This window comes from Etheostoma cragini, chromosome 17, assembly GCF_013103735.1.
Source record: "Etheostoma cragini isolate CJK2018 chromosome 17, CSU_Ecrag_1.0, whole genome shotgun sequence".
In the NCBI taxonomy this organism is placed as follows: domain Eukaryota; kingdom Metazoa; phylum Chordata; class Actinopteri; order Perciformes; family Percidae; genus Etheostoma; species Etheostoma cragini.
In genome coordinates, this window is record NC_048423.1 from 23,000,416 (window position 1) to 23,012,987 (window position 12,572).

The 12,572-nt window shown below is 43.3% G+C and overlaps 1 protein-coding gene across 2 annotated transcripts in view; it reads right to left on the bottom strand.

The window, feature by feature from the left end:
- Positions 1 to 12,572, bottom strand: part of LOC117960395 (inositol polyphosphate-5-phosphatase A) — a 151,008-nt gene that overhangs the window by 36,273 nt on the left and 102,163 nt on the right. For both annotated transcript variants that reach the window (XM_034898273.1, XM_034898274.1), the window contains exon 9: positions 6,346 to 6,430. In XM_034898273.1, the coding sequence (XP_034754164.1) occupies positions 6,346 to 6,430 (85 nt within the window). The remainder of the gene's footprint in view (positions 1 to 6,345; positions 6,431 to 12,572) is intronic.

The window sequence follows — 12,572 nt, forward strand, 5'->3', positions numbered from 1 at the left end:
CCCCACCCCCGACCTCCAAGTACACAATGGCAATAGCATGGCTGGCGCCGGGCTCAAACGGCCTGTTGTTAATGAGCAGGACCAACAGAAGCCACTGCTTGTTCTTCATTTGCCAGCGTTTTAATTATAGGGACAGCGCTCCCATCAAAGCTGCATCGCTCAAGTTACGCCTTCATAGCTGGACTCTTTTTTTCTCCTCCGTGTCTTCAGCGTTGTATTCATTAGCATCGAAAGCAAACAGAAAGAAGAGAGAGATATAGAGAGGGAGAGAACAGGCGTTGTTGTCTAGAGGGAATAGTCTCCCTCTATATCCAGATGGGTTATCTGTGATATAATGGGCCCTCATTGTGATAGATTGGACTCTTCTAGCCAGATAATATGCCTTTATTGTATTGTCAGGAAACATCTCCATTAGAGGCTTCACCTGTGTGGCCATAAACAGGAGGGGGGAAATTGAAGGTGTTAATAAGTCAGTTTGAATCTGTAAGGTATGTAGTATGTAGTAAATCATTGGGTGGGGTTTACTGCACCAGAACAATCAAGACTGTCAGGTGACTTGTCTTTCACAGAAAAGTATATTGATTTAGTAGGCTACAACAAACCATGTAAAAGGACTTGTCAATACAACTTGGCCCAGCAATAAAAACCTCCTGTCAATAGCGTGAGCCTTGCTAATACTCTATATTCAACAATCAATTAAGAAGGAAGAACAGTGTCCTGAAGAATTAAACATAGACATAAAACCTGCCACATTTATTGTAATAAGCTTTTCTTTTTTGTCCAAATCTGATTAAGTACACGAGGGGCTGGTGCGTGTATGTGTGTAATACATCTGTGACTCTGGGTGTTAATGCATGGGTTTATCTGGAAAACTGAGGGCAGCCAAGGAGGGTCGCAGTCCCTAGTGTCAGGGGTTCCACACAACAGAGGCCCAATCAGTGCTGGCCCGCTGGTTAATGGATGGATGGCCCCCGAAATTAATTAGCCTGACTAATGTAGTGTACACTTAATTACACTGGCCGCCTTTTGATTTATAGCTAGGCAGATATGCACATGTTAGTCAAAGCCGGGACTAAAAAGGGAAAATTGTTTACACTTTACTGGTGCAAATTATTTACCCAGACTAGGTTCAGCAGCCAGGACAATGGCTTCAACCACAGGGGCAACACACAGACTGTAGGGAACCTGTTTTTATCTTTCCTTCCTACAGTATTAATGTAAGTGGCAAACTCATTACCATTTTATCTTCCAAAAAATACCATCTCATCCTTACACTTTTCTGCTGTCTGTGTTGTGTTTTAAATTGTATTTTATGTCTTTTTAAACTGTGTGTACTTTATGTTTAATGTATTTTATTCCCTAGCCCTGCTCAACTTCCCTTGCTCTGTATGGCTTTGGCACATGTCAGGCTGGCATTATAAATAAGAAGCTATTCTTTATGACTAGCCTGTGAAAAGTAAGATGTAATAAAAACATTTTTTTTAAGTATTCATAGATTAGATTAACAAATAATAGTGCTCAAAGATAGTTAGTCACTAAAGTCTTTCTTTGGTTGTTTTCCAGAAATTTTTCACACTGGATCAAGACAATTATTTTTCTTCTAAAATGTAAATTCGGTATCTATAAATAGAAAATCAGAAATGTCCAAAAATAGCAAAGCAATCCTCCCAGACCCCATATGTTTAAAACCTTGCACAATCATGCCGCAATCAACATAAATAAAGACAAGTCGGCATTCATGACAGAATTTATCTTTCATATGTTTTCTCAGTTGTCGTGGGCGTGTGCGTTGCGTAACTCCACGGTGTGAAAAATGACTGATCTATCATGCTGCCCTGTCATTACTGAACATTTTACAGCATTCATTAGGAGAGGGGCTAGTCTAGGGCCCCACCTTTAATTTCATGCTGCTCAAGCGAGAGAAAGGACACAGGACAAAGGAAGGGAGGAAGATTGATGCCTGGTCCGGCCCTCTGCCTTTCCTGCGGGTGCAGACAGGGGGCACTGTTCCAAACCTCTCTCCAGTCAGTGAGAGGCCAGCTAGCCTAATGAAATCTGTCCATGTAGCAGCAGATCAGCCCCAATTAAAACAGCCCCACACCATGTCACAGGGACAGTAGATCAAGTCAGCAATTAACCTTCCCGCTAGCCTCTATCAATCCTTGAATTGGAGCAGGCCGGCCAGCAGCACACAATCTCTGCAGATATTAAATTTACATTCTATTAAGTTTAATTAGGAGGGATTTTAAATATACTAGGAGTCCAGGCACGGAGCCCTGAGCCTGTCATCAATACCGCTGATTCACGGCCACCGGCCACCTCGAGGGACACACATACATACTCTTTCACACACACCACTGTACACCTGATACCATCCACTGACTAAAGCATGGAACCAAGAAAAAGCTGGGATGCTGTATAGGTGTGAATGAGTAAACAAGGGTCATGTGACCCGGCGGCATGGGCTTTGGTCTGAATGGTCTGAACAGGGGTTTCTATAATAGGATTGTCTCAGGGATTACTGAATTATTACTGTAACCCTGTTGTTACTGTAAACATGGTACACATTGGCAGTGACAGGTGTTTGTGTGGGCAATTTCTAAATCACCTGTCTGATCCTGCAGGATTTCGCTCCATTACCGCCCATTTTAACAGATTCGCTATCCTTCTCCTGCTTGCCCCCACTGTGATTCTGACCACTGACACCTGCAACAATGTTGTCTGCTGTAAATCTGTCTGCCCCATCACACTGGTTTCAGTTCACATTGGCACATGAAACGGCAACAAGGCTATTAAAAGCCTCTAAAAAAAGAAAAGAAATCAGCACGTGTTTATAAATGAAGATATTCATTTACTAAATGTGAATAAATTAAACAAATGAAAAATTGTTGAATGCAGATTCCTATTGCAGCAGCTACAGACCATTAAACTGGAGGCTTCAGAGCAGCAGTCACAGGGTTACTGTTCACAAATCAAAGTTAAGTCAAGGATGGCAGTTGTATTTAATGATATTGATGTCCATAAAAACAATTGTGTAAATTGTTAAAAGGGATACAAGGTAAGATACACACAGAATGGAAGTGGGTGAGAAAGAGAGAATCAAGAATAAGATGAAACGTCCTTATCGTCATTGAGGGAAACAGTTCAATAGAAGGAAATGGATTTACTGTACATGCATGGTTAAGCTCAATAATATCAACCGTTTTATGTTTAAAATGTCCCCAATCGCGTAGTGCTCTCTGCCCGCTTCCATCTTCACATATAATTTGCTCTCCTTAATTTAAGCTCTCTCTTGAAATCTCCACAATCAAGATGGGTTTCTTTTATCGCAACAGGTCCGGGGGGACAGCATGCACTGCATCTTTAGTCAGTTGTGTCACTACTGGCTTGAACATGAGTGCTCCATGAAGGAATCAAAGAAATTGCACACTGTGAAGTATCTGATTCCCCAGACAAAACCTTCAAAAGCCATTCATTTTGCGCTGTCCTGTTTTATCAGCACCGATGCAAAGCATGATCAAGCCAAAGCCTGATCCCACCCATGGGAGAGGAGAGAGAAGGTTGGTGGGGACTGGACCACCTCCAGCCTGCTCAGCCCTAGCATTAGTCTCCACGTGGCTGTGTCTTTTGTCTGCCAGTCAAAGGGCCACTGAATGGGGGTCAATTGAAACCAATTCCCTCTGTCGCACACAATTAATGGGGTTGCCCGGATCGGGCAGGAGGGGGGCGGCCTCAGGCCTTTGGTTACTGATCCTGCCGCGCAAGCATGCCAGGAATTTGCCACCTAGAATTTGCCCCGCGACAATATCAAAACTCACCCCCTTCCAAACCAGCCTCGGTACAAACATGGATACATCCTAAAATACCCCCTGTCCCATCAACACACCCACAAGGCAGGATGGGTGACAGGGGAGTGGCTATTGGTTGTCCACAGTCTAGTCCCCCACAATGGACCAGAGACAGAGAAAAAGAGAAGTGGTGTAGCGTGCAGCTGTAGAGAAATGTACTGGAGTATTTTCTGATCTAGTGACTCTCAAAGTGGGGCCTAGTGATCCCCATGGGTGCATGAGGGCTGCCCCAGGTGTTCAACAAATCAAAAAGGCAAGTAGTTTCAATTTGCGATCATTTTGTCCACTTAACACAGCAAAAGTATCTATTCATCTGCATAGCTTTTTCGGGCCCTTTCCTATTGATTGAAAGTGAAGAGAGAACAGAGCAAAAAGTGAAAAAATGAGAGTCTCAGACAGTGAGAATGAGAGCCGGCCTCTCTGTGTCTGAATCAATCTTCAGACAAGTATGGACGATCGATCCACCACCAGCCCATCTACAGTTAAGCACTTCAGTGGATGTGCACTAATTGTCCTGTTGACATTAATTGTCATTAAAGGGCTTAAAACGGCCTCCCGGCTGTGAGTTACGTCTTGCGCTAAGGTTGCAACCCATTTGTTTATTGGTGACATCACAGCTCTTTCTGCCACTAACGCAAAAGGTCACTGTTAAATCAGACAGGTTGACCACTGCGCAGGACGGGTTTATATTGAACAGTGTTGCCCATTTAACCACGCACTTCACACTGATGACATCATCAGCCTCTTCTGTTGTTACATTAACCATTAAATGGTCGGCAGGTTTGAGGATCCTCATTAAGCTGGACGGAAATAGTCTATATGTGTGTGTGTGTGTGTGTGTGTGTGTGTGTGTGTGTGCTTTATGTCATAGCCCACAGCTCTAACTTCCCGAGAGGATGTCTGAAAAGGCCCCCCAGCACTGCTGTCACACCTCTTTAAATGGGGTGAATCAATCAGGTTCATTTAGCCTAACAAATTGGTTTGTGTTTGTGTGTGTGTGTGTGTGTGTGTGTGTGTGTGTGTATTCACTATGGCTGTGGATGTGTATGTGAATGGGGGCCCAAGGTGCATAAGAAAGGAGCTGTGTGGAGAGGAGAAGGGGGCAGAGATGGACATTCACCGATGCAAGCCTGACACATCCCTGGAAAAGGGTTCATGACCCTTCCTGCACTCAGACAGCATCTCAGAGTGGTAGAGACATGGAGAGGGTGAGTGCTTACCTACCACAGAGCAGCCAGGACAAGACAGGAAACATGAGGACAGAGTTTTCTAGATTAGCTATATGGGAGAAACACAGGCAGCCTTCAAATCACCTCATCTGACTTTGTTTAATTGGATGCTCTCCTTTCAGAGTGATATATCTCTGCTGCTTGCCAGTACTGGCATTGAAAACACATCTTTCTTACAAAACCAAATCACATTTTATGTATTTCAATGTATAGAACAGAGCAATGCTGATACATAGATATAAAACAGCCTAGAATTGCTTTAAAATCACTGTGGCGGCCTAAATGTCGGCCAGGTGACACTTAATTGCAAAACGTTGACGTCTAAAGAGCCTCGGTGTTTGCACATCTGCTGTTGTGGATTCTGTACTCGGATGTATTAGCTCCGAAGCATGTTCACATGATCAGTCCGTTAATGTGACCTAGTTACAGACCAAAAATTAAATCTACGGCACAAACTTTGAGGCCATCAATCAAATGCGCCTGCCCGAATTGCTGGTCCCACTCAGCTGATGGCGATTTACTGCTCGCCTAGTGGCTGGATGACTAAACTACAAACGGGTTCTTCTTGTGTGCCACACAGAGTGAAGTCCTTCCGAAGTCATTTGAGTAAAAACCCCTGCATTCAGAAAGCCTTCCCTCCTCTTCCCTTCTGCCCTGAATGGGCTCTGGTTGGAATGAACAATACCCACACCTTGAACAGGCCCACTGACTCTAGTGGCCATTGTGCTGCAGAGGAGGGAGAGGATCAGCCAACAAGTGGCTCTCCCACTCTGTTATCATAGGACACAACTGTCTGCGGTGGGCCTTTATGACTTGTTATGCCACTAAACCCCCTCCCCCCTCCCCCACCCTGCCATCTCCCCATGGAGAATGCTGAATGACTGCGCTACCTTGGCTCTCACTGGCCTCATTTGCACCAAGAAAAGGAGCGGAGGAGGAGGAGAAGAAGGAGGAAGAAAGAGGGGAGGGAGGGAGGGAGCAGGAGAGGAAGGGAGAGAGAAAGAGCAGTGAATGGCACCATAACATAACAATGCACTTGGAGGCTCAGTTGGCAAACACAGCTGGGCCAGCAACAGTGAAGCGTTTAATGAGTCATAACTCTAGAGAGACAGTGGGCTTCTAAAACACTTTTACTATATTGCAGTCTCTCTCCAACCCACACACACACACACACACTTTTTATTACTATAAGTTTGATAGCTTAACCACATATCTATATAGTATATTATGGCACAAATGTCCCCATATCGTAATACAAAAAGACTCACCTCAACGAGCTGCTTCGAGTCCAACCTGAAGTTAAAGTCCCCAAAGACAAAATATGGCAACTTCTCATGCCGCTGGTCCGTGATCCTGAAACACATCAAAACCATTTGTTTTAAACAACCGCTTTAAGCTAGTGTGATAGGTGCTGGCAGGTCGGGCAACTGAAAACCACCGATCCTCTTAATCCCAAAGTCTACAAATACATTCTAATTAACAATAAGGACCCTGCCATTCTTGACCAACATCACCACTAGTTGCCAAAGCTGTCATTTGTTGATTCCCATGACCTCAGGGTATTTAGTTAATGAGGGCCACAGCACCACCTGGTGGTCTGAACACTTCAATTAGAAGATTATTTACCTTAACAGAGCTGGGACGGTGACTTGGTTTGGGAAAGCTTTTCGACATCTTTTGTGATCTGACAAAATCTTTTGGTACAAGAGTGTTACTAAGGGTGGGAGGACAAATAGATACGGCATAGTATCGCGATATTTTCAGTGATAATACTGTATTGATACACACGCGCCAAGTATGGATCTTTTATTATATATGTGTTGGTCAGTTTGTCCCATTTTGCAGCAATAAAATTATAAGTAATATAACAAACAGATAAATGTTTCTTTTTAGATAAAACAGATGTTGACAAAGTTTCATTTTGGGGCCATCGTTTGAAATTGGGAACAACTAGAAGTTGGACAAAAAGGTTTTAAATAGCAATATATTGCAGAATATTGTAATATGTTTAAAATGGCAATACTATCGTATCGTGGCATAAGTATTGTTATGATATGGTAACGGGAGGCGTCTGGTGAAGTGTTACGCTATTTATGATTGACCACAGAGCACACAGGGTGGATGTGAGGATGGCAGATAGAGAAAATAACAGACCCATGTAATGTATATTTTCAGGAGCAACAGAAGGATATGAAGACAAAGACAAAAATGAAGAAGAAGAAATACCCCAAGTAGAAAATACATTATTTCCCTCTGTTGTTACTCTGTTGTACTTTAATTATTTTATTTTTTACACACATTACACACAGGCTTGAAACACACACATACCCAGGACATATACATGCACTAATTGAGAGCAGAAGCTCTGGAGGGTTTATAGGTGAGGAGGAAATAAAGGTGTTTAAACTGCTTGTAACCTTATGAAAAAAAATATTCTGGACAAACTGGTCATTATTATAACTATAATATCGTAGTATTACTGTATTTCAAAGTACAAGTATTTCATTTATATTGCTCAAACTCAGATGAGTAGTTTTATTGTGTATTCTGTATTTTTCAAGTTTAAAATCGGTAATTTAAAATGTACTTGACTACGTATTGAGTGAAGTATTGTAATTCGCTACATTATAAATCCCACCTGTTACTGAGTAAAAAAAAAAAAAAAAAAAACTTTGACTAAAGAAAACTGAAAGAAAGAAAAAGAATTGCGCCCAGAACCACTGCAGTGACCAAAAGGCATCTAGGCTGCCTACCGGGCCCCCAGTCTTTTTGTAGGAGAACCACTACAGTGACCAATCAGCATCTAGGCTGCCTACCAGGTCCCGAGTCGTTCTTTAGGAGAACCACTACAGTGACCAGAATTTCACTTGTACTTGAGTCATTTTGAATCAAAGTATTGGTACTTTTACTTGAGTACAATATTTTAGTACTTTTTCCACCTCTGCACAATATTACAAGTCACAAATGTGCCCTAAGGGCGTTTACAGCACCCTCTGTCCATTGACCCTCGATTGGATAAGAAAAACAACAATTTGCCATCAGGACACCATGTATTATGCAAATCAGGTACTATGTTTATAGTGCTTGCAATGTCCTATCTGCACTATACAAACAAATGAGAGACTGAAACAGCTCAGAGATGGTCTTTTGCAGGGATTAAAGTAACCACATTTCATATCAAACTGTTTGTTCTCAGCTAACACCACAATTAAATGAACACATTTTGATTATTTCCTTTGATAATCTGCTTTCACTTTACCAAAATGATCAAAGGGCGAGTGAACCAGTCCCAACCCCGAAGAGGTGAATCCGGCAGATATTCCCTATGTTGGTCCTGTACCCAGCAATGACATGGTGGCAGCTGCCTGGGAGTAGGGTAACCTTCTACTGACTCTGTATATTTGTTGGAGGGTTTATAGGTTTTTTAAAGTTAATTTTTTGGGGGCATTTTATGCCTTTATTTATATAGGACAGCTTAGACATGAAAGGGGATAGAGGGGGGGGAATCACATGCAGTCAAGGGAGTAAACCCCCATACGGGCACCCGCTCTACCAGGTAAGCTAACCGGGGGGGGAGGGGTGGGGGGGGGGAGGAGAGACACTTAGAGTGTCCCTAATGTGTCTTTTGATTCCTCCCAAACAGAGTTTCACCAGCACATTTTATTGTCACTTGTGTTAAATGTTCTTAGTGTACTTTATTTTATTTTTTTTTAAACCAGAGAGTATGGTGTCAGAGGATTCATAGAGTTCAGATCATCTCTGTCATGGACAACTTCCAAATCTTCAGATCCTCGCCACAGCGCCAGCATCACAGTGCTTAAAAAAATAAATGCATCTAAGCGACATATAATTAACTCCTAAGCCTCATCACCTACTTTAAAGTGGCTCGTCTACAGAGCAGAGATAGGAAATTAAGGGCGCCGTAGCGCAGCCTCTTGTGTAATTAGTGATTCAGGATGCTTGGCTCGCTATCTCCACTAACTGTGCGGATAAATCTCAACGCGGACTTCCCAGGCTCAGATAACAATATATTTATGGGGCCGTAAAGAGAGAAGAAGCCTCTTCTTAGTGGTGGGTCTCGGCTCTGGCCGGCTGTCGTAAAGCATGTCCACTTCTTCTCTATGAGGCAGAGAGAGGGAATGGCAGGGAGGCGAAGGTGACTGGAGTGAAAAAGGCAGGGAACGCAGCTAATACATTAAATAGAGAGTATGTAACTTTGACATCACATTATATCAAACAGAAACTACATCGTCTTTCTTCATCGTCTTTTCACGAGGGGTTAAAAGAAAGATGGGGGCCAGCATTTAGAATTTAATCCACCAAAATAAAAACTAAAATGTTTCACAATAGGACTGATGTAATTATTAATTTACAAGACCGTTACATCTATATGACGGCCATCTGCTCCATTCGCTCCTGCAGTTATGCACGAGTGAATATAAAGACTTTAAAATGAGATCTAACATTTAAGTGTCGCTGCAATTTGGGCTGCAACTAACAATTCTAACTGCAACTAACCTTTAATCAATTACTTTTCTCAAGGGATTAAAGGTTTGGTCGATAAAATATCATTAAAAAAACTTTGACATCTACAAATTGCTCGTTTGTTTATTCAGTTACTGTCCGCTCTACTTGCAACACTAAAAGGCCTCCTGTTTGATGGCAGTAGCGTTCACCATTATTGGCAAAGCAAATGACTGGTGACGTGGTGGGTTCTTAAAAAGCTTAAGAGGTGGGGCCAAATAGAAACAATGAGATGTGATGCTTGGGTTGTGTGTGCAAGAGAAATATTTGTGCCTTGATAGAGACTCAAAAACAGACTGGAAGGTGTGTGTGCCGGCGTTTATACGCTCTAACACTAACTGGGACTGATGTCATTAATGACCTTACATCCTGGTGCTAAGAGACTCAGCTCTATTCAAACAGGGTTAGTGGTCAGTTTATCCTATTGGCTCGAATGGAGGGCAGTAAAATGTCTGTAGACGAGCGTCAATGCGATTGTTACAGCCGTGGGAACTCCTGTATTCCTTGCGCTAATAGAGAACTAACCACATCTGCTGCTGTGAGTGAAGAAAATAAGCAAAAGCAAATCTAATAAATTACCAACTGGGGTTTCATTCAGTAATCTGTACATGTGCAGATCAGATGATATCACAAAAACAATCTCCTTGATAGGTCTTCCTCCTCTGTCGCCTGGAGCTTTATCCCGCTAACAGCCATGTCTAATACCCGCAGCCTGGCTGTTTTGTCTGCTGCTCCAAGGTATCAGCCACAGGTCAGAAGGTAACACTCTGTTTACACGATCATTTCCTAAAGCACTCATGGTGACCCGCTGGTGTGAAAGTTGACTTTTTTTCTTGGCCTTTGTGGGGGGGGGGTGGACGAAGAATTGCAACATTAGCTACAGCTACTGGGCGTGAAAAGAGCCTGAGGGTGGGGGGTCCCCAGCTTGGGGGGCCCGCTTTGCTGACCCTCACCCTGCGGCGGGGGCCCCATTAGCCTCGTCATCACAGTTCATTCAAGCAAACTGTACCAGTGTCAGTGACATTCTCCCACAAAGACGCACTCCTTTACACAGTCTATAAACATGCTTCTGCGGGCCAATTCATCGCGCAGTGACACCCCTGAAAGAGGCTCTTCACAAGGGCCGTTCTCATTGAGGTATGGGCTGGGGCCTTCGTCAGGCCTTCCTAGGGGCCACAAAGACAGGGGTCAGACGCTAATTTATAACATGGCCCCTGACTCTGCTCCCAGGCTCCTTAAACCACTAGCACAAAGCGACCACAGCACATTCTCTCATTCTGATTCGACTTTTCTCTCCCACACAAACATGTCATAGAAGTGAACAAACATGCACAAAAAAAAGAAACCCACCTGTGCACAAGAAATGCTCTTGTACCACACACAAGGACAGCATCTAAATATCACAGATAACCCTCAATAACAAGTTAAAAAAAACCTGCCTGCATATAAATCCTTCAGCCCCACATCAACTTCAATCCCTCACTGACTTCTCGCCAGATTACACGCTGTGAGTGACAGCTGAACTGAGCCACAATAGACAGTCTATATGAGATTATGAGGGTGCAACGGGGGGCCATGTCATGATCATAATGACAAGATGACTTACCATAAGTTGGCCGTTCAGATTCGACTTTGCACACAATAGCTGCGCTGAGCGGAGTCAACCATTGTAAGTAAATGTTGAGAATTTGGGAGAATGTTAACATTGTGAAGAATGTGCAGGGTGACGTCTTTCTGAATGGGCCAGTGATGGCCCCTGGCGGGACCTTTGACACCGCAGGACAGCCTTTCCCTCGTCTCCCCTGTTAGCCCCATAGCTCCACAGTAACGCCCACCCCACCAAGGAACACCATGCAGGGAAGATAGGGTGCTGTGGGGGTGCAAGGATGTTGCTGCGGTCACACAGAGGTTAACAATTAAGTCGACTTGAGCCAACAGCACTGTTAACACAAAAGACACCTTGGAGAAAAGGTGAAGCCAACTTTTGAGCTAATGTGAGGAGCAGACAAGACAACTTTCTCTAACTGTCAGCTAGAGGCGGATGTTGAATCCTGTCTAAAAGGGCATGGTGGTCTGCAATTTCTTGAACTGAATACCAGACCAACTTTACTCAAGACTGGATTACCAGCCAGGAAAAGTGAGCACCTGCCCCCAGGGTGTCAGGGGGCCCCCCGGGATGTCTGGGGGCCCCAAATTCCCTTTGTGTCAGTGTTTGTTGTTAATAATTTGTTAATTTGTCACACAATTTGTACCACTAAGGTACAAAATCAACTGGGTCCTGTATTATTACGTAATGTTGTTAATGCCAATTCACACTAGAAAATTTGATCCAGTGATTCGTTGCAGGGTGGTGGGCCAGACCATCTTAAAACCTGTGCTGTCTTTGAACGCAGCCTTAGTTGGGGGCCCTATGCCAAAATCTCGTTGTACAGTAACACCTCTGTTATTCCAAGGTTTATTGTGCCAACATGTTTTTTTTCTTGAATAGCATCTCATCAAACTATCATGAACTGATATACAGACCCAGAGTCAGGTAGTGTTTGTTTCTGGGTCTCAGTGCAAACTATACGAAGCCTGTCATATTGTATATAATATTTGATGAGAACATGGACACAATAGGGGCAAATAGCTAAACTTGGGTCCTAAAACTATTTACATTTGGCTGATAAAACACATGAGGTAAGTAAGACTTAAGCCATTTATCCATTACATGGGACTTGTTGTCTTGTTGTTTATCTATAATAAATCAATAATAAAACTCAGAATAGAACCTTGGATATTCAAAGTGAAGAGATACTGGTGGCAAAGCTGTACCCGACAAATCTCTGAAAGGTCCATGTCTAGCTGTAAATAGTAGAAAATGGGGGGAGGGGGACATTCATAGTTCTTTGTAGGTGCTGAGAGATTTCTCCATGTCTAACCCCCAGTGTGTGTGTGTGTGTGTGTGTGTGTGTGTGTGTGTGTGTGTGTG